Consider the following 26,134-nt stretch of genomic DNA (forward strand, 5'->3'; position numbering starts at 1 on the left):
AAGGAGTATGGAGTATTGTAGGCTTATTACCTAAAATGCATGCATCTAAATACATTTAAAACTGAGTGCTGATAGAAGTTACTTATTTTTATAGCATGTAATCGACAACATCCACAGGGTAGAATTTGTACCAAATAAAAGTGAAGGTATTGCTTCCAGTTTTAGTCATGACAGTCTTTCCAGAGAAGGTGGCATTCACCAGTCTTGGTGCTTTGCCCAAGGTGAAAATTTTTTTTTGTCCAAAGAGGTTTAAATAAAGCAATGCTGATGTTAAATACGACATTCCTAATGTACAGCTACCAAAAATCTGTATGTCACTTGTTCCTCTTGGCTCTGGGCATAAGATACATAGGTAGTTCAGGGTCCCCTTCCATAGCACAGTCAGAGCACAGTCAGACATTGCTTTGCAATCAGCTGTACATACAGAGGTGCTACCAGCTGTTTTCTGTGGTGTTTCAAACACCTCCCAGCTCTACCAGCTGGAGGATTCATGTGAATGGGGACTATACTGGGGGTCTAGATTCCCTCTTCGTACGAAATCCGTCTAGTTACTTGGTAAGTATCCCTGTGAAATAGGTTGTATCCAACTGACAGTCTCCTGTGTTAGCAGTACTGCAGGAACAGAAATACTCAACCAATTCTTCATCTTTTTCACTATATCCCTCAAGAGGAGATGTATTCAGATCATTTCCATCCGTGTAATTTGTAGACTTGAATGCTCAATACTCTGCAGAGTGCATCTCTGCATTGCCACTAGCATTTATTTGGGGTAAAATGTTGTGGACAAAGCTGTTGCACCTAAGTAAATGCCTGACTTGGTTCACTTCTCTTTTCATCCCCCTATAAGATTTTATTTTATATTATCCTCAATAAGTGCAGCACTTGAGTGGCCATATGCTTGGCAAAACACATAGATAATTTACAACTGTTGTTTGTATTCATTTTTTTGTAGTTCTGAACTTATTTTAACAACACAGCCTAAAGGACTTCTTCCAGAATTAATATGTTTTCACATAAATCTGGAACTGACCGTACATCTGCTCAGATCTCCAGAAAAGTACATTAGTTCATTAGTTTCATGTTGAAGTGTTAACATTTTAGGTTGTTTTATTAGGAGAGAACAAAGAACTCCTGCCTAGTTGAAAATTTGTTACACAAAGTAAGGATGAAGAGGTTACAAAAGAGCTAATGCTAAGCATTGGCAACTGGATAAAGTTGTGCAGATTGGAAAGATTTCCAAGACATCTGGTAATTAGCTTCCAGTTCTTAAAGAGTCCTGCCCTGTGAAAGCTGCTGCTGCTTGTGGTGAAGGGAGAACAGGAGTGAGATGAAGCATAACTCTGCAAAGCTGGATCTTTGTATCACAAATTATCAGTGGACTATTGAATACTCTGAGTACCACTTCGGAAAACTAACTCCTTCCAAAAAAAAGGTGAAGTATTTCTCCCATTGCAGAATTGTCTTCTGTACTGGCATTTGCTTGATGCGATGGGGAGAGGGAACAAGCTATCAAAGAGCTCCTTATGGCTTTTTCTGCCTGAGCCGGTGTGCCAGTGCTGTGCTCCCCAGGGCTGTGCCACAGCTGGAGTAGCTGGAGCGTGACTGGCCGGTTACCTCCCCTGCCCAGCCCAAATGCCAGAGAGCCTTGGCACTGCTATCAGAGCTGGCTCCTGGCAACCTGCTCCAGGGAAGTAAGGTAGCATGCTCAGGTGCAAGGGACTCACAGCCAGGCCAGAGCTTGGTCCTTTTGTTGTTACCATCATTATTGTTGTTATTATTACCACTACTGTTGTTATTTTCTGGCACTGGTTTTTCTGTTGTTTCATTAAGGAAGATTTAAGCAAGAAAGAAAACTTGCCATTCATATGAGTTTGTTTTGTAAGTTGTCCCTTGGAAGCACTTATCTACACCTGGTAATAGGATAAGGGGTGTTTGTGGGGTTTCTGAAGTTCAGATGTATAAACCTTCAAGCACTGAATGGAAATTGCTGAGACCTGGTGCTTTGGTTACTTGTCAGAGGCTTAGGAGACTACTTCTGTACCCTGTTCTGCCCCTTACCTGTGCAGTCACTTTTATCAAGTCATTGCCCTGTCATGTTTATTATTCTTTGTGTAAAACAGAATATTGATCCTGTCTTAGGTATCTGCAGTAAAAATGGTTAAGAGCAAAATTATATATTTACTACTTCTTTTTTTTTTTAACAAATATTTTACCATCTAAACATCAGCAGTCAGTCCCAGCACATTTACTCCTAGTAAAAATGTTTATCTGTTCAGCTCTGAGTCTATTAAGTGCAATGAGCACAAGACAGCCTGTCTTAAATTAATTTTTATAGCAGTCTGCTACTTAAAAATTAGGCATTTGCAGCAGAGAAGAAGCTTTATTGAGATTTGTTATCAGAAAGAAAATTATTTTCCTAGATTGCAAATGTGAACAAATGTGTGGTTAATGGTGTTCACTAAATTATACTGGCTGAAAATATGAAGGAAGTAGAGTTATGTATGAATATATATTAGGACATATTGAAGAGATTATACTTAATTTGTATATAACCTGATGAATTTTGCTGCGGTATACATTAAGCTTATTCTCTCCACTGATAAATTGTGCTTATAGCCTCAAATAAAAACCACACACAGTGTGAGCATTTTCTTCTTAAGATCACAGCCGTTCTGTGTCTGTGTTGTAGCGGTATCTAATTCCTGAATGTGGTGAAAGGAAGAAAGTATTTAAAAGTAATAATGGAATTACATTTAGGAGAAAGCCTATGCTAGAAGTTAGAAGACTGGACCAAGAACTGACTTAGATGCTGAAAATACAGACTGCTTTTGAATGAAAATATTCAGTGCTCGCTACAGGTTAACATTCAGGAAGTTAGTATGAAACAACTCTAAGTATAGAACTGATATGCATGTCTTAGAGGTCGTTAAATCCCCAAGCAGGTGCTTCCTATTCAGAATGTTAATGTGTGGTAATGGAGGCAGGGTTATCTGGGTGATTCGTTTTGTCTTTACTTCTGTGTGGGCAAACTGGAACTTCTTTGCTGAAGTTGAAAGCTGATTTTTTGGAGGAGGGAGAAAAGCTTCTAGCTCTGTTGTTGTGAGCTGGTAGAGAAGCCCAATCCTGGAGGTGGAGGAGGAGGTTGCACTGTGGGAGCACCAGGCATGTTGGGTGTTCATCTTCTTGACAGGTGGATACACGCGCATTTCAGTGAAGGTGACTTCTCAGCAATTCTCTCTTTTTTGGTCCTTCATGAAGTGAATAAATCGTGTTCTATAAATTGCACTTTATCCTTTTATGATATTAGAATCAAATTTTTCCACAACATTAACGCCGTTCACAAGTTTAATCACAGAGTCTGCCTTTAGGCTTCAATTGTCAGATGGTGGTGATTCTCTAATTCACCAATGTGCTTTCTGTCTTGAAAAACACTGTTCATAAGTGTTCCTTTCAATTTTGGATGAAGGTACCTTCCTTAGAAAACAAAACATAATCTGCAGAGCCGTAGAAGATTTTTTTAATACATTGGTCACATTTTTAATACATTTGGAATTGCCTAATGTTTTAAGTATTTTGTGTAGGTTGATAGCTGGGGATTTCATTTGAACAACTTAGTTAACTTGCAGGCTTAGTCTGTTGAAAATTGCCCACTTATTGTTCTTAGGCATGAGTATTTATAGGTTTACTACATTTTTAATGCCAGTTGTATTTTTAGTTTTAATTAGATCTTTTAGTTTTAACTGCTCTTTCTTCCTCCATCTGAAGGGTGTGCGTAAGGGATGTTGGCAACAATAGGTTTTTCTCTTTGTTGTCATTAAAAGTGTCATTGAAAATATTGGTAGGAAATCCTAAACTGGATTTCTCGGTGTCACTTAGCTTTGTGACGTTGTGCTGGCTTGAAGGCAAAACCAGCGAGAGACTCCAAGTCAGAAAAAACAATTTAATAGGAGAGGAAAAAAAAAGTAAAATAAAATAAAATAAAACACATGCAATGGTACAAAAGATCACTGACAGAGTCAGAATACAACCTGAAACCGTGGTGGTGGCAGTCCAGATGAAGTGGTCTTGTTGAAGCAGTGTTCTTGCAGAAAGGTCTGGTAGCTCTTGTCCTCTGGGAATCCAGTGGGTAAGGCTGCCTGTGCTGTCCCAAGGCCCCGATTATATCCAGGTGGGAATGCTTGGCTCCTCCCCCTGGGCGGAGCATCTCACAATGGACTGATATCATTTTATCAGTTTTGCAATGGGTCCTTGATTGCCTATTAAACAGAGATAGCTCCTGGGGAGAGTTATCTATGAGTCATGCAGGACAGTATTGATGGGCCATTAACAGAAGATAGTCTGGAGGGAGGGGGCACGGGAAACAGTGGTGCACAACAACATTTCATGTAGATGGTGATAGAATACATACTTTGGGCGCATTTTACATTGTAACCTAGGACATAATCCACCCCTTATTCTATGACCATCTACATTATACCTAAATTAATACATTCTTACAGCTAGATAGATAAATATACACATATACAGAATGAAACCCTACACTCAGTTCTCACTTAAAATTAGGTCTCCCTGTGGTATACAACGGGTTTCCCCATCTTTCTGCATTACCCACCAAGTGGAACCAGGTCCTTGAGCAAAAACAATCCCACGGATGGGTCTGCCTTTGCTTGATGTGGGATTAATCCAAACAGTTTTTCCTAAGATGCCTTTCATGTGTACCACAGGGACTTTATCTCCATCTACTGTGTGCAAGGGTTCAGACTGGGCAGGACCAGCTCGATTGATTGACCCTCGAGTGTTGACTATCCAGGTAGCCTTTGCTAAGTTCAGTTCCCAATTTTTGAAAGTCCCCCCACCGAGCGCCTTCAGGGTAGTCTTAAGTAACCTATTGCACCGTTCAACTTTCCCGGCAGCTGGTGCATGATAAGGGATGTGATATATCCATTCAATGCCATGTTCTCTAGCCCAGGTGTTTATAAGGCCGTTCTTGAAATGGGTCCCATTGTCTGACTCGATTCTCTCAGGAGTGCCATGTCTCTACAAGACCTGCTTTTCAAGGCCTAAGATAGTATTCCGAGCAGTAGCATGAGGTACAGGGTAGGTCTCTAACCATCCAGTGGTGGCTTCCACCATAGTTAGCACATAACGCTTGCCTTGGCGGGTTTGGGGGAGGGTGATGTAGTCAATCTGCCAGGCCTCCCCATACCTGTACTTCAACCATCGTCCACCGTACCACAGAGGCTTTACCCGCTTGGCCTGTTTGATTGCAGCGCAGGTCTCACAGTTGTGGATGACCTGTGAGATGTTGTCCATAGTAAGGTCCACCCCTCGGTCACGGGCCCATCGGTATGTTGCATCTCTCCCCTGATGACCAGACGCATCATGGGCCCAATGGGCTAAGAATACTTCTCCCTTGTGTTGCCAGTCTAGATCCACCTGTGATACTTTCACCTTGGCGGCTTTGTCCACCTGCTCGTTGTTGTGATGCTCTTCATTAGCCTGACTCTTGGACACATGTGCGTCCACGTGTCGAACCTTAACGGTCAACTTCTCTACTCGGGCGGCGATGTCTTGCCAAATCTCAGCAGCCCAGATGGGTTTCCCTCTGCGCTGCCAATTGGCCTTTTTCCAGCGGTTCAGCCATCCCCACAGAGCATTAGCTACTATCCACGAGTCGGTGTAGAGATAGAGTCTTGGCCACTTCTCTCGTTCGGCAATATCTAAAGCTAGCTGGATGGCTTTAAGTTCTGCAATTTGACTTGATCCACCTTGTCCTTCAGTAGCTTGTGCAACTCGTCGTGTGGGGCTCCATACTGCAGCCTTCCATTTCCGGTTAGCGCCTACAATTCGACAGGAACCGTCAGTGAAAAGGGCATATCGTCTTTCAGTCTCCGGTAGCTCGTTATACGGTGGGGCTTCCTCGGCACGTGTCACTTGTTCTTCCTCTTCTTCAAAAGATAATCCAAAAGTCTCACCTTCAGGCCAGTTAGTTATAATTTCTAGAATCCCAGGGCGATTCGGGTTTCCAATACGGGCGCGCTGTGTGATGAGGGCAATCCATTTGCTCCATGTGGTGTCAGTGGCATGATGCGTGGAAGGAACCTTTCCCTTGAACATCCATCCCAGCACTGGTAGTCGAGGTGCCAAAAGCAGCTGCGTTTCAGTGCCAATTACTTCTGAGGCAGCTTGAAGTCTTTCATAGGCGGCTAAGATTTCCTTCTCTGTGGGAGTGTAGTTGGCTTCAGATCCTCTGTAGCTTCGGCTCCAGAATCCCAGTGGTCGGCCCCGAGTCTCCCCAGGCACCTTCTGCCAAAGACTCCAAGACAGGCTATTGTTCCCGGCTGCTGAGTAGAGCACGTTCTTTACCTCTGGTCCCGTCCTCACTGGGCCAAGGGCTACCGCATGAGCGATCTCCTGCTTGATCTGGGCAAAGGCTTGCTGCTGTTCAGGGCCCCAGTGGAAATCGTTCTTCTTGCGGGTGACCAGGTAGAGAGGGCTCACAATCTGGCTGTACTCAGGAATGTGCATCCTCCAGAAACCTATGGCGCCTAGGAAAGCTTGTGTCTCCTTCTTGCTGGTCGGTGGGGACATGGCGATGATCTTATTGATGACCTCAGTGGGAATCTGCCGCCGTCCATCTTGCCACTTTACTCCCAGGAACTGGATTTCTTGGGCCGGTCCCTTCACTTTACTTCGCTTAATGGCAAAACCAGCTTTCAGCAGAATCTGGATGATCTTTTCTCCTTTCTCAAAGACTTCCCCTGCTGTGTTCCCCCATACAATGATGTCATCAATGTACTGTAAATGTTCAGGAGCCTCACCTTTTTCTAGTGCAGTCTGGATCAGTCCATGGCAGATGGTGGGGCTGTGTTTCCACCCCTGGGGCAGTCGGTTCCAGGTGTACTGTACGCCCTTCCAGGTGAAGGCAAACTGGGCCCTGCACTCTGCTGCCAAAGGAATGGAGAAGAAGGCATTGGCAATATCAATGGTCGCATACCACTTTGCTGCCTTGGACTCTAGCTCGTACTGAAGCTCCAACATGTCTGGCACAGCAGCACTTAGTGGTGGGGTGACTTCATTCAGAGCACGGTAATCCACAGTCAGTCTCCATTCTCCACTGGACTTACGCACTGGCCATATAGGGCTGTTGAAAGGTGAACGAGCCTTGCTGACCACCCCTTGGCTCTCCAGTTTCCGAATCATCTCATGGATAGGAGTCACAGAGTCTCTGTCGGTGCGGTATTGCCGTCGGTGTACTGTTGTTGTGGCGATTGGTACCTGTTGTTCTTCAACTCTTAGTAGTCCCACAGCACAGGAGTCATCTGAGAGACCAGGCAAGGTACTCAGTTGTCTGATGTCTTCTGTCTCTACAGCAGCTATCCCAAAAGCCCAGCGATATCCTTTTGGATCTTTGAAGTATCCATTTCTGAGGTAGTCTATGCCAAGGATGCATGGGGCCTCTGGGCCAGTCACGATGGGGTGTTTTTGCCATCCATTCCCGGTTAAACTCACTTCGGCCTCCAATACAGTCAGCTGCTGGGACCCTCCTGTCACTCCAGAAATAGAAATGGATTCTGTTCCTACATACCTTGATGGCATCAGGGTACATTGGGCACCAGTGTCAACCAAAGCCGTATATTTTTGTGGGTCAGATGTGCCAGGCCATCGGATCCACACAGTCCAATAGATCCGATTGTCCCTTTCCTCTACCTGGCTAGAGGCAGGGCCCCCCTATTCCTGGTCATGGTACACGTTGCTTTCTTCCTGTAAATATGTTCCTGAGGTCCCTTCAAGTGGATCAGTCATATCATTCTTCTTATACTGTCTGGGGTTCTGTGCCTTTGAGACTGGAGCAGTGTTGGCTCTAGATGAGCTCTTCGTGGTAGGTGTCTCTCTCTTCAGTTCACGTACCCGGGCTGCTAAGGAGGAGGTGGGTTTTCCATCCCAATTCCTCATGTCTTCTCCATGCTCCCGAAGAAAAGACCAGAGGTTACCCCGTGGAGTGTATCCTCTCTCCCTGGCTGGTGGGTACCTGCTCCTAATGGCAGAGACTCTTGTTGGTTCTGGCGAGATGTGGTAAATTTCTTCCTTAAGTTCCTTTTTTAGTTTCTGATGGCCCTCTTCAATCAAGCTCCGGACTTGCTCAGCCAGCCTTGTTTTCACGGATGAGACATGGGTACGAAATGGGGCGGTGACAGTATCCTCGTAAATTCTTAGTTTATTGACTAAGACGCCCACCTTGTCCTCACCTTCCCTCCATTGCAGCGTTGCCAGGTAACGGGAGTACATCTCTGGTCCAAGCCGTGCAAATCTCAACCACATCTGCGATGTGCACTGGACATCATCTGGGCTTTTAGGAAATCTCTCGTCTTCTGAGAAAATGATCTCCAGCACAGCCAATTCCCTCAGGCATCGGGTACCTTGTTCCATTGTGCTCCATTTTCCTTGGTGCACCTGGAGGTCTTCTTTACAAAGGTATCTGTCCCTCACACTTGTTAGCAGTCGCCGCCAGAGGCTGAGAGTTTGTTGGGTTCTCCCGATCCCCTGGTCAATGACCACATCCCGAGACAGCGATCTCAGTTGCCTGGCCTCACTTCCATCCAGAATGGTGTCATTGGCTGCAGCGTCCCAGATGCGGAGCAGCCAGGTTAGGATGGACTCGTTTGTCTGGCGGGTGAATTCCCTCCGCAGGTCACGCAGTTCACCCAGGGATAGAGAGCGGGTGATGATCTCTGGCTCTGTCTCTTCTGCTGGGTGCGAAGGTCCTGCCGCATCCTCATCAGTCATTATGCGGACTGATTTGCTCTTTGATTTCTTCTTCTGAACAGGGGCAACTGCCACTGGTTTAGGTTGTTCTGCTTCGGTGACAGTTTGTGTGGAGATGCTGATGGCACTTTTGGTTTCTTTCTCCTCTGTGACAGCTTGTGTAGACACTGACACTGTTGCTTTGTTTTTGGTTCCTTTCTCCTCTGTGATGGTCTGAGTAGATGCAGAAACTGTTGCTTTGTTTTTGGTTCTTTTCTCTTCTGTGATGGTCTGAGTAGATGCAGAAACTGTTGCCTTGTTTTTGGTTCTTTTCTCTTTTGTGACAGTCTGCATAGATGCGGTTCCTGTTTCCTCTACGACAGTTTGTGTAGACACGGATGCCGTTGTTTTGCATTTGTTTCTTTTTCCCTCCTCCTCAAGGAGACGCTGCACCACTCCATGTAGTGTTTGATTTCTAAACATGGTGCAGGCCGTGCAGAGAAGGCAAAGCAGAACTAACAACAATATTATGCTGTCCTTGGCACCTAGAGAGAACTCAATACTTTTGAAAACTGCTGTGCCATACCTAAAAGACTGGAAAAAATCATTCTTTACCCCTCCCCACAGGGGCTGGGTGCGATTATTGAGAGCCCAGATGTAGCATTCTGGACCAGGACAAGAACACAAAATAGAATATATATTCCGAATGATGCTCATTGCCTCAGAGGTTATCATACAATAAACATAATAGACCAATACAGCAATTCTGGTACCATACCCTGGTCTACACATGAGCATTAAGACCGGCAAATACTGCCCCATGTGTGGGAAAATGTAGAGAGCTAGGTATAAGATATATGAAAGCATGTTGAGCATCATAGCGGACAGCTGTTTCTTTTTTCCTCACTACAAAATTGTAATTCTGACTTTTCTCAGTACCTCCTGCCCCACGTTGGGCGCCAAAATATATGTGCTGGCTTGAAGGCAAAACCAGCGAGAGACTCCAAGTCAGAAAAAACAATTTAATAGGAGAGGAAAAAAAAAGTAAAATAAAATAAAATAAAACACATGCAATGGTACAAAAGATCACTGACAGAGTCAGAATACAACCTGAAACCGTGGTGGTGGCAGTCCAGATGAAGTGGTCTTGTTGAAGCAGTGTTCTTGCAGAAAGGTCTGGTAGCTCTTGTCCTCTGGGAATCCAGTGGGTAAGGCTGCCTGTGCTGTCCCAAGGCCCCGATTATATCCAGGTGGGAATGCTTGGCTCCTCCCCCTGGGCGGAGCATCTCACAATGGACTGATATCATTTTATCAGTTTTGCAATGGGTCCTTGATTGCCTATTAAACAGAGATAGCTCCTGGGGAGAGTTATCTATGAGTCATGCAGGACAGTATTGATGGGCCATTAACAGAAGATAGTCTGGAGGGAGGGGGCACGGGAAACAGTGGTGCACAACAACATTTCATGTAGATGGTGATAGAATACATACTTTGGGCGCATTTTACATTGTAACCTAGGACAGACGTGAAGATTGTGCAGTGAAGGGTGGAGGTGGATGATGTCTGAAACATGTGGATGCCCCAGAACAACTGAACGACTTACAGATAGTGTAATCTTAGTCCAGTGGGTAAGGTGATGCTCTGGGATTTGGGAGATTTACATTGCAGTCATACTCCACAGCACATCTTTTCTGGATCTCTTTGTGGACGGACACCTTAAACTAAGGCTGCACAACTTCTCAGGGACCCTGTGATTCTTTCAGTGTGAATTGCTAGAATCAGTACAGAGGCTAAACATACTGAAGAACAAATATGCATGTGTCCCAAATGAGTTTTGTTTGTGTTAGGGAGTTGAGAAGGATACTCTGTCATAGAAGAAAAGTAAAATTTTCCATGTTTGCTAAACTCAGGTTTATCAGTAATTTTGAGTGGAAGGAAAATGGGAACTGTGTACCCGCTAGATAAATTTCTTCAACAAAGTGATTTGGCCTTAGTACAAATTGAGCTTTATATCAATAGCTAGAAAAAAGTGTTGTGACACCAGTGCTACAGGTCTTTCAGCACTGATGAAAGTGAGCTGGTCATTTGTTTTATGCCAAATTAAAAATTTGTTATTATGACCACATGGCAGAGTCACAGGAAATGTCTCCCTTTACTGACTGTCCTGTTCTGTGTTCTATTAGGTAGTATGGATAATTTCTCCAATGCAGGCATAGGAGAGGGACTTCAGTGCATATTTCAAGTCAGTTCCTGCTGAACATTTGGTTTATTAAAAATTTCTTCATGCCTGTGAGTCCAGGAGATTTCTGTGTTCGAAACTCATGTTTGGGGAACGTTTTTGTGTATTGCCTGGATACAACTCCCCCGTCAAGAGCATAGACATAGACAATCTGATGTGTTTTGTTACGTGGCTTAAATTTATGTTGTAATTTAGCCGTGTTCTGGTATTTTCAAAAGAAAAATTACCAGAATTCTGTTTCTATAATTGACTAGGGTTGTGCTGGAAGATGGAAAGGACCTGAGCGGACTTCTAACAGCAGCAAGAAAGGTCCTAGGAACTAGCAGGAGTACAAGGAGGAAAGTAATCTAAAGCTATTGTAGCAATGAACTGATTTAGTGGGGCTTTAGGCAGTGGAAAAACTGTCAGCTTTCCAAAATGCATTGCTTGGGTTTTCTATGTATTACAGCTTTGATGGAATTAGCAAATGATTTGTTACTTAGCTTCCTTTGGTAACAACAGTGTATATTCTTCTACTAATGGCACGTTTAGCACTGGAAGTTCTACTGGTCTAAAACACATCTTTCCCTTTGGGGTGATTAATAGCAGATCTGCACTGGCTTCCATCCCCTGATGGTACAATGTGACCTGAACCAAGCGCAGCTACGTCGTCACGTTTCTAAGCCAGAGCAAGCGACTAAAGTTCATGCCCTACTCTGGCTGCAGGAGGAAAAATGACACCTGATTAAGCATAAAGCTAATAATCCATTAATGGTTTTTGAGCGTGTATGGTTTGGCTAAGTTAGTTTAGACTGGATCAACACTTCGCTTGGAGTAGCCACGCTGTTTTTGAGAAGCTCTCAAGTTGCTCTTATTGACTTATGTCCTTGGGCACAAGTCCTGCCCTGCTTTACAACCAGCTGAATTATCAGGGGATCCATGAGGTAAAATAGGTCGTTTTTTGGTTTGTTGGTTTTTTGTTGGTTTGGGTTTTTTTAATGTTAATGTCTAGATTTCAGTCTTAAGGACATGATAGACTTTAGGGAATTGTCAGAGAGAAAGATTTCTTCACTGAACTAGGTACTTGTATCAATTCCACAGAGCCTCTGTGGATCTGCTAGAAGCAGTAAATAACCTTTTCCAGCAAACAAATGTAGCAGGTAGTCAGTGGCACCTAAAATAAAAACAGTTGTAGCTATATAAAGAACACAATAGACTGAAACTTTTTCTTTGTAAAAAGTTACACACAGCATGTAAACCTTAATAACAGTGAGTACTTTATCAAAATGTGTTTTCTGCACAGTTTTGATGCAGTGCTATAGACAGCCCTCATGTGTCCAACCTTAGGAAAATGCTGTAATCCTAAAATTAGGGCTATGATTACAACTCTTGCCAGTGAAATCAGAATACTTTCTGTGTCTATAGGATGTAGTGCGCAGATTCTCTAAGTAGAGGTGCCTAGGCACTGGTAGCGATAATATGAATGCTGAGAATAAGCACTTGGAGAGCCTTGGAAACAAGGCATTGAAAAATGAAGAAAATGGAAATTGTTATCCATGCTTGTCGCAGGTCACAGTACTGAAAGGCACCCACAAACATCTGCCTTTAAATTAATGTTCATTTTCTTTCTTGCACTCTATAACCAAAACCACAAGAGTGCCTCCACACTTGGAAAAGAGAATTAACAAAAAAAAAAAAAAAAAGATAATGGACAAATTTTCTTCAAAATGTTGAAACTATCAAAGCAAGAAAATATTTTGAGCATTTTCTATTCCCATTCTTAACATTAAAACATAACTACTGGTAAGTGATTTATACTCTTTCCAGGCCTCACTAAGCAACTCAGACAGCTTGCACCAGATAGAAATCTTTTGGTTGCTTGTGAGATTATTTTTTGTCCTTTAATTACCAGCAGCATGACAGTGTGTATCTGTAGCTAGATAAAAAGGTATTGTGCTACAAAACAGGGTTGTCTAGCTCTGTTTTCACTCACTTTCTCACTGCATGGAGTGAGGAGGATTTTCTCAAGTGCTGAGCTTAGTAACTTGAGTTAGGAGCCAAGTTCCCCATGCTGTTGGTGAAAAGTAGGTGTCACCAGAGGGAGGTGGAAAACGGTGTTAGGGAGTATTTAGTTGTTCCATGGTCTGCAGTCACTCTTCTCTCTACCCTGATTGTCTGGATAATTTGAGGGGCAAACATCAGCATCCACACCAGATATCTTGCATGGTAAGTGTGAATCTGCACCTCCTTGACAAATTGAAGTTACCTGAGCTTGGGGCATTTTTCTTTGGCTGGAAATGAGTTCATGAAGCTCAGAAGCTGAGAGGGCAGACTCCCTAGAGATGGCGTCTGTGTATCTGCCTGAATTGTATATGCTGATGGGATCTGCCGCAGCCCCTTTAGTATCTCGTGGTGTCACACTGAACAAGATCATGCAACAGCTTTAGCTGAGATAGTGATGTCCAAAACACAGCCTTTTGTGCTGGTAACATCCCGAGTGCCTTTCTTCCAGTAGGATTTGTGAAAGTCAATTTCCAAGCTGTGTTGAAGATTTTGCAGAACTTCACTATATTGTAGCATTGTGAAGTTGATTTTTCAAGCACAAGGGTGGAACATGCTTGAGGGCATTTTTCTTTCTTTACTTAGTACCTTCAGTTGAAATAAGAAAAATCAAAAGAGATATCTTATTCCTCTCTTAAAGCACTGTCTTCACTTACACTGTTGTAAAAATTACATAGTGACAGAGTTGTGGCTGAGCAGTCTGTGAAGAACTTCTAAGAGTTTCACTTTTGCTGAATCTCATTTTGAAATGAGATGTAGCTAAGGATGGAGGGAGGTCTTCCCTTACGTAATTCTCACCCTAGGTGCCCCATTTGGTTTGTTAACTGCTGCCTTTGTAATGATCAGTGGAGATAATTTCCAGCCTTTACAGTTCTATGATTCTGCCTGCTCGGGTATCACCCCTGACAGCGGAGCCTTTGAGAGAAGAACATGAGAAAATATTCCACCACTTAAACCTGTGCCATGTAGGCACCTGTGGTGGTATTCTTGAGGTGTAGACCAGTACCTTTAGTTTTATGATACCAATGACATTTCTTATAAGACTTCTAGAATCTGACAGACTTCACTGTTGGAAGCTTCCTAAAAACAAGCAGTTTTTAGGAACCCCCAGCTGTATGCTATTGCAGATCTATATTCTATATCATAATAAAGCATAACACAGGGTTAACATCAAATCTAGCCAAATCACATTTTTCTGCATCGTTTTTCTTCTCAATTAGCACAGTCCCAGCATTATGAAGTTGCATTCTGTTGCCAAATTTGGAGCCCTGTGTTTTAGAGGAGTGCTGTTGACAACAGTGTATTTAGCAAGCACAGAAAGCAAAATGCTACCAGCATCACGTAGATTGGAAATTTCTTGTCCTAGTTTCTTGTCCTGCATTTAGTTCCATATGGGCAGCTTCAATGTATTTTGATTGAATGAATTGTAACAAAAGCTGAACTTGGGTTTCTGTAACCACTGCATCAGAAGCCTAACGGACTTCTTGCTGGTGCGAATGCTGCTGCATCCACATGAATGCTCTTAACATTGTGCTGGAAAAGCTGTTCTTCATCTTTGGGAAGCTTGAGACCCAGGGTTCAGCAGAGTTAGGCTTGAAAGACCTGGTGTGAACCTATGGGCCCCTCAAGTTTAACCTCATGTCTTTTCAAATTCACCATCTGAAGTCACACTTGTAGATTAAATCTGTTCAGTGGACTAGCTTGGCTACGGCATGGTTATAAATCCTTTGTCTTGCCTGAATCAGGTATATATGCCTCAGTGAAGTGGCGTAATGAATATTTGTGTAGGAAACAGATGCAGCCAGTTAACTCTAATTTATTTTTAAAAAGCAATCCATCTATAATGTATGAAGTAAAACCCCCTAATTTTGCAAATAATATTTTGTCATTTCAATTAAATTGCTTTGTTATTTTGCCTGACATTTTTTTTTTTTTTTAGCCCATATTGTAAAAAAATAATCAAGTGGATATTTTATTGAGAATGAAGTATTGGTACCTTTACTGAATTTGTGATGTTCTGAAGCTAATTTAGGACGACAGCAGTCTGTTAGCAATGGGCTGCACTCGTATGCTCTGTAGCCAAAACACTGAAGTTGTCATCAGACCTGTTGCTCCATCAAGATTTTGTGTTTTAAAGGACTGGATAGAGGAGGATTTTTTGTCTGTATATAGTCCATGTGGGAAGTTGTAAGGAGCTGAATCTGTCAGTGATGAATAGAGAAGGGGAAGAAAATCATGGAAATTCCCCATTGTAGTGCTGCTCCTGGGGTGTTCTGTCCAGTGTGGCAGACAAAGGAAGAGTCCTAGGCTGTCACTCGTCACAGTTCTCAGGGGTTTAGGTGAGATGTTTGCAGCCCATGCTTGCAGTAGGAAAGAACCTTGAACACCAGGAGAGCTCCTTGGGAATGAAGAGCTCAAGAACAGCCCCTAGAAGGCCTCCTGTGTCAGCCTCTTTAGTGCCCAGCAGGAGGACACATTTCTACTGGCTGTATCAATATAAAATGCTAATAGAAATATTCAGTAGAAAATATTTGCAATAGAAAATTATAGACAGAGTAAAACTTCCTTACTCCCAGCTCTCATCCTGTGTTTTCTGCTGTTCTCTGGGAATGGAGAAGCAGTTCCCTTTCCCTGGTCTTTCTGCAGCCCTGAGTGATGCTCTGCAGACATGGGAGCTGAAGGCAGTGCCTCCAGCGGGGCTCCAGCGCCTCTGGCAGCTCGGACACGAGTGAGGTGTGGCCTGAGGCAGGCTGGGCTGCACCTTCTGCTCTGCCTGCAGGCAGCCGAGTGGGTGGAACCCCACTGCCCTGTCCTTGTGGAAATCACTGCTGGGAATGAGTCTGCTGTCTTCTGCTGAGTCAGAGAGAAAGTAGGTTTGTTTGCTTCCAGAAAGGGTTACCTTGGCATTTATACAGAAGACAAAAGTGGAGTAAGGCTGGCTGAGGATGATTCCTAGTGGAAATACGCAGGTTGCCAAAGCCAGGTGAGATGTCTTTGACTCTGGTCTGTAGTCTTGTGTCTCCTCAAACCAATAATGTAGCAATTGCGGGGATTTTTAGGCTGCTAGTGAAGCAGGGGTATCTTAAACCACTGGTAGTGAGACACTGCTTCAGCTATTAAATAGAAATTTAGCAAATCTCAATCAGAGATAATGATTTAACGTTTTAAAATTTTCTCCTTTCTCTAAGTGCAGTTATTGTTGCAGCTTTATGTTTCTGCTGACATTGCAGCAATCTTTGCTCAGCAGTTAGGATGAGTTTCACACACAGCATTTTCTTCTGTTACAAGGTTAGAGCCTTGCAACCCTTCTCGTGTTATAGCCCGATCCTTTTCTGTATTGCTGATGGTAGCATGGAGGAGAAGAGCAGATAATAGCAGGCAGAGGGCCATGGCACTGGGCTTGTGGCTACCAGCTCATGGATGCCTGTGCTCTGGCTTGGTAAGTGATTACCAGACAGTCTGCACCCAGACTGGTGCTGCACTTCATTGTGACATTCATTGGCTGAAACATGTCACTGATTTGATACATCCATTTCATTAATTTGATTGAATTGCATCCAGCTCTTGGAGGTACCTGACAGAAAGGTACCAGACATGCAGGGCAGGAGCGCTAGCCTCAGCATTAAACTATAAAACAGTCATTAGGACATCTAATGCTGAAATTGATTTGCTCCACAGAAATTTGGTTTTCAAGCACAATACTAATTAGCTGTAAGCTTGATGAATGTCAAGAATTAATTGAAACATTTCAGTGGCCTGTGTGGGTTTTAAATGTCGTCATTATTGCCCCAACATTTTCAGTTTTTACAATAATTGCTTTTTAGGGAGCGTGAATAAAATTATCTTCTGCACTGACTCCAGGTACAAATGCTCATTCCATTACCAAAAATGGACCTGTTTACTTGTTTACTTCTAGATGTCCTTTTTTTTTTTTTTTTTTTTTCCCTTAAAATGTATCTAGTATTTTTCTTTCATTTTTTTGCATGCATTGCAAATAGAAAGTAAAATTTTAGACCCAAATGTTATTTTTAACAGCACTTGTAGGTTTGGGGTTTTTTCCTAGCTGTGCTCTGGAGGCCAGCATTCTCTTGTTACCTACTTTCATTTTGGCAACAGGAAAATAGCTACAGCTATTTTCATAATATTTTTTTTTGGCTTTTTAATTAAATAGGATGTCATCCAAAATCCATTATTATTTTGTCCTGTTTATGAAAGAACTGCAACTTTTGGTACATGACATGTCCACAAGGTAAAAAACATCTTGGAAAATTATGAATTGAAAGAGAATTCAGCATTTTTTTTCTCAAAATCAGCATTTTTTTCTCAAATACAATCTTATTGTAAAAATGGCTAAATGTTTCGTGTGGGGATTGCAGATCCATAGTGCAGACAGCTCCTATTCCTTGTCTCTGATGAGTGTCTCTGTGTTTGACTGCATAGTACGGATGAATGTCCAACGTGCTGTGTTACAGACTGCAAACAGATGTGTGACAAATACATGGGGTGACATGACATAGGAAGAGGCTTCGCATTTGTAGTTTCCTCTGTGTGTCGAGCAGTTCCAGAAACCACAGATTCCCAGGCTGCAGTGTGGAGCCATGCCCTGTTGCTAGCTCTCTTCATGTGCAATCATGTGTGACCATCCTCGGGGCCTGTTCCTGGGCACCACAGCGGGACAAGGATGGGCTGCTTCAGCAGGTCTGGGAAATGGAGGTGGTGCCTGGGAAACTGCCCAGGTGGGGAGAACAGAAAGGATCTTTTCCAGTACTGCGTTACTGACTTACCTGCATAGCTGTGATCAATCCACTGCATCTGCATGAGCTCAGTGCTGGTGTTCTCCATGGCAGGTAGTTCAGTAAGCTTGGATCTCAGCAGGATGGGCTCAGGACCATTTGTGGAAGGTTAGGTTAATTTTTATCCAGACTTGCTTAAAGATTTTTTTTCTTTGGGGGGGGCAGGGGGGGGATGGCAGAAGGGTTTATTGTTTGGTTAGGGTATTTTGTGAGGAGGCTAGGCAGTTACTGTGTCATAATAGCATTAGTGACAGCTCAGAAGTTGAGAAATTGAGAAAATGCTGGTTCATTATCCATTTTTTCAAACCTTTAGTAATTAATTATGCAGTAACCCTTCCCTTAGTGAGAAATGCATTCAGTATTGTATTTCTCAAAATAAAGTTTTTTTGGCTCGTTGTCTCACTGCCGGTCGCCCAGAGGCATAACACAAATATATCCTGAAGAAACAGTTATTTGGAATGACTGCTGCAAGATGCAAGAAGCTCAGTTCCATGTTACTTGATCCTCTCTCCCTTCCCTAGTGTTGCTGCCCAAGGGTGTACCATTTCACTCTAGCCTATGAAACAACTAGCATTAAATGTGTATCAGTATACTTGAAAGCCACATTTTTTATAAAGGCCTGATCTGTTAAATGCTCAGAGAAGATGAATATGGTCAAGATGTAAAACTCCTTTTGTGTATGAATATGATGGCATTGAAAATGTGGTGGAGAAAGGGTGATGAAAGGGTGATCTAGAACCTCAGAGCAACGACATACTCAAGAAAATAGATCTGGGGATACGTTTTGGACAGTGAAAATCCAGTAGTTCATGGTCATTCTGTTCCGTTGCTGTTTCTCCAAAGGGACAACAGAGTACAGCTTTCGTTCCAGTTTAACACAGCGAGCCCACTGAAATTAGCTGGAATTGGGCAGGTGTTAAAAATAGACAAGTGGTTTTTTTATTAAATAAAATTAGTGCTGAAGGAAATCCATAAAATGCCTCTCTCAAAGGTACATCTGACTCTTTCTTTCCCTCTCCCCTTTTTTCTTTACACAGTGCCGGTCCTAAAGGAGATAACATTTATGAATGGAGATCTACTATACTTGGACCTCCAGGTTCTGTATATGAAGGAGGTGTTTTCTTCTTGGATATCACATTTTCATCTGACTATCCATTCAAGCCACCAAAGGTAAGGGTAAGGTTTTTATTGTGCTTATCATTTTTTCATGTGAGAAGAATGCACAGCTTTCTGATTATCAAATTTGTTTACGGTCTCTTGAAAGCTACAAGGTCCAAAATCTTGGCTTGCAGTCTCAGAAAAATCCCATCTAATTTACTTCTTGATTACCATGGCCAGTACTTGTTTCCAAACTTCACCAAGGGATAAATGAGATGATAGTTCTGATCAAGAGATAAATTTTAGTTCTAGTAGAAGACAACACAAGACTTTCTCATGTTTCCTTCTTCTCATTCTCACTACTAAAATTTATGTATAATAGTCTTTTCTGTTATGAGCCAGATTCTATATTAAATATTATCATGTAATTTTTAACAAAATAAAAAAAAGCTAAAATAAGTTCACATAGAAAACTGGACTGTTATATTGTGACTTAAAACTGGGTAAATTCATGTGATGAATTTCCATTATTTAATGTCTATTTACTACTGCTAAAATCAGCAATTGTTTGATAAAGTTTTTCGAGCAAAAGCTCTTTTTATTAAATTAAACTAAACTTAAATTAAAATGTCAATTCGTTGCTCAGAAATAGTATGGACACTTAATAAATTGTAATTTGCTAATGGACATGAAAGAATTTAAAGGTCATTCCCTTTTCCCTTCTCTTATTGCCAAATTACAACTGTTAAACAAGTCACCAGAAAAAAACACTGCAAAACTCTCACAAATGAATACATTCTATCACACAACATTCTCTGACTTATGACTTTGGGGGCTATGACTTTGTTTCTATAAATCTAATACCTTCATTTAATATGTCCTGAGTTAAGAATGTTATACTGAAGTGATGCACAGTTTTAGACAAATTCCTCATTCAAATCTTGTAGATTTTTTTAGAGCATGATAGTTATTGAATTTCCAAGATACATTGTGGATTTCACTTTCCCTGCATCAGTATGAAAAAGTTCTCTATTTTCTTGTGCTTAGTGCAGTTAAAGCAGTCACATATTTCTCACTTCTTATTTGTGCAGAATGTTCACATGCTTTATCAATATTAGTCTGAAATAATTCAAAAACAAGGCTGTAGTTAGTCTAATAGCATTGTTTTGCCTGTATATTATATTCTGCCTAATGAAGGGTAAGGACAAAGATTCATTGTTAATTTAACAAGACTAATTTTCACGGTCTGTATTTAGGCTTTTGAAAGAAAGAAAAGGATCAACTAATAGTGCACATGCAGTCAAATTCTGTGAATTTCTTCACCTTCAGTAAAGTTACACTGGTGATTAGAATGTTCCTGGAACATTCTCATGTGGTATATTCACTAAATAGCTACCATACTGTGAAGTAGCTCCAGATTTTTGTGGGTACCATACAGAGTGCCTGTGTGAAAGCAGTTTATGCCCCTAATCTCATCCTGGTAGGTTTCTTGAATGCAGCCCTGGCTACAGAAAATAGTCACTCTTCTGTTAAACAATTGTGGTTTGGAAGCCAAGCAGAGAGGAGCTGCCTCTGCAGAAGCGCTGCAGACCTGGGCGTCCCACAGGCTGCTCAGAGCCAAGGGGCATCATCCCCGGGCAGCACTGAATGACTCTCTCTGCTCTTGTGCTGTGATTCCAGGTTACTTTCCGCACCAGAATTTATCACTGCAACATCAACAGTCAGGGAGTCATCTGTCTGGATATCCTGAAAGACAACTGGAGCCCTGCTTTGACTATTTCAAAGGTTCTGCTGTCTATTTGTTCTCTTCTGACAGACTGCAACCCAGGTAAGAAGATGGCAGTTCACTGAGAGACTCTCAGTTGTTTGACTTAGTTGCCATGGAATGTAATTTGTATATTTGATTGCATGCAGATTAAATAAAATCTAATATTTTTGACATTTGCGATGAAGCACTCCAGATTGGATGAGGTCCCACTTTTAATGGTGTTTTTCACTCCTGTGACATGACAGAAAGCAAATAGCACTAAGTCCTTTTCTTTTCCAAGATATGATGGAGTAGATAAGCTGATGTCATTGAAGGTGTGTATTTAAGGAGCTCCAGCAGATGAGTGTTTAATCCAGGAAAGGAGCAACATTTTCTTGAGTTATAAATCGTGCATGTTGGAAGGGGCTGCAGAAAGTCTCTTAAGACAGCAGTTGAAAGGTTTAATCTTGCAAATGTGGGGAGGTGGTGTTCAGAGAGAACTCTCTCTTTTTCAAAGAGACTTCCTTGATCCTGTGGGGAGGGGAGGAGCTCCACGGAAGGAATACAGATTCTCACTCTGTGACCAGCGTCATTAGGCAATGGATGCTAATTGCCTGCGGTCAGGGCAGGAACTGAGCAATGGTGCTGCCGTTCATTTACAGAAAGTGGTCACAGTTAAGGAGAAATGGATCAGCCTCTTAGGTACAAAGGCTTGGTGACTCCTGAAGCAGCTCCCTGGGTGTGTTCTGCAGCCCTAAAGCTCCAACACACACTAGTCTTGCGCACCTCCCTGGCAGGAGGGTGCCAGGCAGCACTCCAGTTTGTCTCCTGCCCCCCAAAGAGGTGAGAGCAGAGCACCTGCCTCAGGCCAGATTCATTCATGTGCAGATAACCACTATAGATTTTCCTATTTCCTTTTCCTCTTTGTTGTGCTTTGTTCATGTGTGCTTTCTTGGAAATGTCTTATATAAGAGCTCCACTGTATTTCTGGTCTAAACTATATTTTGGAACGGATGCTGGGTTTTAAAATGTGTTCTTGCTTGGGGATTTTTGTTACTTGTGGGACGGATTCTGATGCATTTTCTCCTGCCTTTTGCAGCTGACCCTCTGGTTGGAAGCATAGCCACTCAATACCTGACCAACAGAGCAGAACATGACAGGATAGCCAGACAGTGGACCAAGAGATATGCAACATAAATGACAAACTACTTGTGCAGTGTGAAGGTGCAGAAGGCAGCTTTGCAGTGTGCAACAAATCTTTATAGCCTTTACAATACGGACTTCTGTGTATATGTTATACTGATTCTACTCTGCTTTTATCCTTTTGAAGACTGGGATACTGCCCCCCAAAAAGGTAAATGCTATCAAGAGTAGAAGTTTGTAGCTGTAGATTAGTTATGTTTAAAATGCCTACTTGCAAGTCTTGCTTCTTTGGGATATCAAAATGTATTTTGTGATGTACTAAGGATACTGTTCCTGAAGTCAACCAAATATTATAGTGCATTTTAGCCTAATTCATTATCTGTATGAGGTTATTAAAGGTAGCTGTAGATTACTAGGAATTATGTCATTTGTATTAAACCCAGATCTATTTCCAATATGTGGTACATGCTGTTGTGAAAACTGTTTTAACTTTTACCTTTGTCAGTTTGTAATGAAAGGATTTCCTTTTTCCCTTTGTAGCTCAGAGAGCACCCAGTGTATCATCTCAAACACAATAAACATGTTCCCCAAGGAGTAGTTTCTTTGTTTTCCTGTTTTAAATTAATATTTTAATAAATTTAATTATAGTAACAAGGCAAGGCCAATGTATCACAGATCCCTGTGGATAATTTTTAAATTAATATACATGAGCAAAGGCTTGCTATTAAATGTTTAATGCACACCTGTGGATTGTTTAAGTTTTCCCTGCTTTGTTTTTAACAGAACAAGTAAAATTTCTAAAATTTTCTGAAATGGAATACTTTTCAGCTTTTTCTCAAGTTGAAATGATCACATTTCATATGCTTACTCCAGAAGTTAACATAGCTGGTTGCTTCAGGGCCAGTCCTGCTGTCAGAACAGGCTGCCTCTATCTTGCTACAAAGGGTTTTTTGCAAGAGGAAGGCCAAGTTAGAGATAGTCTGGTGCTTTTGTTTCTGAGTAAAGCAAGTTGGACTTGCTGACCTAGAGAACTGAGTTATCCATTGAAAAAGGTCTTCCAAAGCATGATTGAACACTGTATCATCTACCAAAAAAAAAGAGAGGAGTACGATAAATTTAATCAGATTTATATGACACAAAAACAGTTGTGGGGAAAATAACCTTTCTTAGTAAAAATGAAATCTATAAAAGTGTTTTAGACTACCTTTTCCCCCTTCACATTCTGCCTTGGAAATTTTGTAACATCTGTAAGTACAAAAATACAGCTTTATAAGTACATACAGTTTAAAAGGTAGAGTCGCTAATAGTTTTATAATTTAAGCTTTTATAGTTTGCCAGTCACAATATTGATTATAAAAAAATACACTTGATTCCTTTAAATGATTTTTTAAATTACACTTAATTTTAAATTTTGCATTCTCCCTTACTACCTGGTATTTTCAGAGATAACGTAGTACTTCCTTCAGTAAGATGCTCTGCTCATTTAATATATGAAAATGGAATGTTAAGTTTAAATATTTAAGCAATATAAAAAATACTAAAAATTTAGATCTAAAGTTAACCATTACTATACAGGTCCCTGGTTTTTGTATCACATAACCTTTGACCGTGAGTTGTCCACCCTACTTTAAATATTTCTACAGATTCCTGAAGGTGGCTTGAAGAACTGTGTATCCCAAATATCTCAACCTAGAAGCCAGTCTCACTTGGTAGCTACAAGATGGCTTTAGAGTTCAGGTTAAAAAGTGCAAAAGGGAATGAGAAACAGGATCTGGCAGGTGAATATGCCTAAGTCAGGTAACAGACTAATGCCAGGAGATGAAGTGCTGGAAATCACTGCTGAAGGTGACCAGAATTTCTTGTCATGTCATTGGATGTGTGAGAAATAGCACAGATTGGCAAAGAAACAAGGGGCTATCACATCCGGGCTGCACGTCTGAAGTCTGCTCCCTGCTGACCCCGAGTGCGCTCGTGCGGTGCTCGTACACCACTCCAGTGCCCTTCCAGTGGAGAGCAAACTGGGGAGTTCACGCACTAACTGTGTTGCCTACAGAATTTACAGATATTTATATCATGGAATAATATGGTATAAAAATACAGGTTTTAATTCTAATTTTAATGTATTTTGGGTTTGTATTGTACCTACAACTTCAGATACCTAGGTGTACAAATGGGATGCCTTGTTAGTGTTGCCCCATCTTGCCTTCCTTGCAATTGGATCCTTTACACTGAATTCCCATCTTCTTTTTTTTTTTTTTTTTTTTTTTTTTTTTGTTGGTTTGTTATGATTCTGTTCTTTTTTAATGTAGATTTTTTTTTTGTGTGTAAATTTTATATTTACTGAAGTAAAGGTTGTTTTGTGTAAACATTTAAACTTTAAAAGAAAAAGAAAAGAAGCTAATTTTGTTTCTCAAGTTCTCTCTGCTAAACCATGCAGTAGAAAGAAATTTGTATTGTTAAATAAATCAATTAGTTGTTAAATGAGAATGTGTGTCTGTTTTCATGGGGAGGGAAGAAACCCCTGCTGGAAACATATCCAAAGCACTGGTTGTGAAGAGCATCTGGTGTTTCAAACTATTTCCTTCCTGGCTGTGCTGGGGTGAATACTGTATGCTCCCAAAGAATGACACTCATCTTCTTTTACTGTTTTAAAAAGATAGAACAGAAAATTATCACCAATCAGTGGGCTCTGTATTTGGGAGAAAAGTGAACTGAAATTACATTTTTGTGTAAAGTTGAAGGTCCTGCACATGCCCTCTTCTTTGCCATTTTGTATAGTCTTTTCTTTTTCTGTTGCCTTTGGGATTTGAATGGGGAATGTGTGCAGCTGGCTGGGAAGCTGCCCAAACTGGGCTCCTGATGACCTGGCATAAAGAGATCTGGTGTGGAAACCAGCAGTCCCAGCCTGTGACACTGCTGAGGAATAGAAGGGGAAAACACCTCCAGCTAAGCTGGTGGCTACATTCAGAGCAAGTGAGAAGGGATGGGTAAATGTAAGTGTTTTAAAAATAAAGATACTGCATACAGTGGAGAAGTTAATAAATATCAGCCTGATTGTTTCTGCACTAACATGTCCTTGGTGTCTCAGTGAAGTGTAGTGTGCCTTATGTAGAGACAGTCTTGCTGATCAGTGTTGAGTAGTGATTGTTCCGAGTCTACAGCCAGGAAGGGAAGGCAGTTATAGAAAGCAAGACTGCAGGGCAGTCCAAGCCATGGGCCAGACTGGCACAGCCTCATAAGGAAAGCAACTGAACCAGGTCTGGATCATGCTCTGCTCCCTCCCTACCTCTTGAGGGGAAAAGGAAACTCTTCCAGGCTTTGTGGTACACCAGTTCCTGCTCTGTACCGACTTATTTTTGGCCATGGGTATTACAGAAAGTGAGACTAAGCTTCTTCCTTTCTTCACCTTCATGTGTGAGACCTAGATCTGTGGCCTCTCAGAGGTATTCTCACCTGCCTGTACCATGACAGAAGAGCTGCAGGGCTCTGGCTGAGTGGCTCTGCAGTGGCTGGATGCAGTTCTGAGCCCTGGGGCAGCCCTGGCTGCATGGCTGCCCTAGGGCCCTGCCTGGGTCCCCACAGTGCTGGAGGGAAGAAAGCTGCAGACCACAGCATCTTGTACATAGAGCTCATGGTCTTCTGCCCCTGGGGTTTTGTCTGTGTGGGCAGAAGCAGCAAAGAAAGGACTCCTGACTGCAGGTGGAAGAGGGAATTCCACCTTGCCTGCATTTTCTTCAGCAAAAATCATCCATGGATATTTATGTGAAAGAAGGAAGGCTTGTGCAGGAATTCTGGACTAAAGCAGTTGCAAAGAACAGTGACAGTAGCGTGACTAAAGTGTGATTTGACTCAGCCATAAACCAGTGTTGTATTTTGGCGGCCTGTGCTATAGTTAGGGAAACTGTTGAGAACTTGGCACTGCATTATGTACAGCATCCCTTCAACTTCTGCTTGGTGGCACCAATTACATTTATGCTGCACAGGAACTTCCAAGTCTGAACCCCCATTCCCTTTCCTTCACTAAGCACTCCTGACTGAAGGTGGCTGCAGAGGTTCCAGGACCACAGGAGGATTATGTAATAGAGCACTGGTTCCAAAGGGAGAAGCAGGACAGCAGCATGGCTGCCTGTGCTGCTTCTGACCTTGCTGATGTCAGTAGAGAGCTGGACACATTCAAATGTTGAGCATGTTCAGCTTAGATGAGAGAGCAGATCACGTACTTGGAAAATAGTGGCTGGAACATTTGCAGTACACTGGGGCTTTTGCTTTTTAATCCTTAAAAAGGGAAGCCTGCTTCAGCTTGTCTCTCCCCATCCCTCTGCTTGCGTG

The 26,134-nt window shown here is 42.1% G+C and overlaps 1 protein-coding gene across 4 annotated transcripts in view; it reads left to right on the forward strand.

The window, feature by feature from the left end:
• The window catches only part of UBE2E3 (ubiquitin conjugating enzyme E2 E3), a 66,355-nt gene extending 43,022 nt beyond the window's left edge, over positions 1 to 23,333 (forward strand). For 3 of the 4 annotated variants that reach the window (XM_040069863.2, XM_040069867.2, XM_040069866.2), the window contains 3 exons: positions 18,855 to 18,987; positions 20,596 to 20,743; positions 21,762 to 23,333. In XM_040069863.2, the coding sequence (XP_039925797.1) occupies positions 18,855 to 18,987; positions 20,596 to 20,743; positions 21,762 to 21,859 (379 nt within the window). In that variant the 3' untranslated portion in view covers positions 21,860 to 23,333. Of the gene's footprint in view, positions 1 to 15,836; positions 16,008 to 18,854; positions 18,988 to 20,595; positions 20,744 to 21,761 lie in introns of those variants that run through there. The other variant, XM_040069865.2, reaches the window with a different exon arrangement.
• Positions 23,334 to 26,134: the final 2,801 nt, after the last annotated feature.

This window comes from Hirundo rustica, chromosome 7 (genome assembly GCF_015227805.2).
Source record: "Hirundo rustica isolate bHirRus1 chromosome 7, bHirRus1.pri.v3, whole genome shotgun sequence".
Classification (NCBI taxonomy): domain Eukaryota; kingdom Metazoa; phylum Chordata; class Aves; order Passeriformes; family Hirundinidae; genus Hirundo; species Hirundo rustica.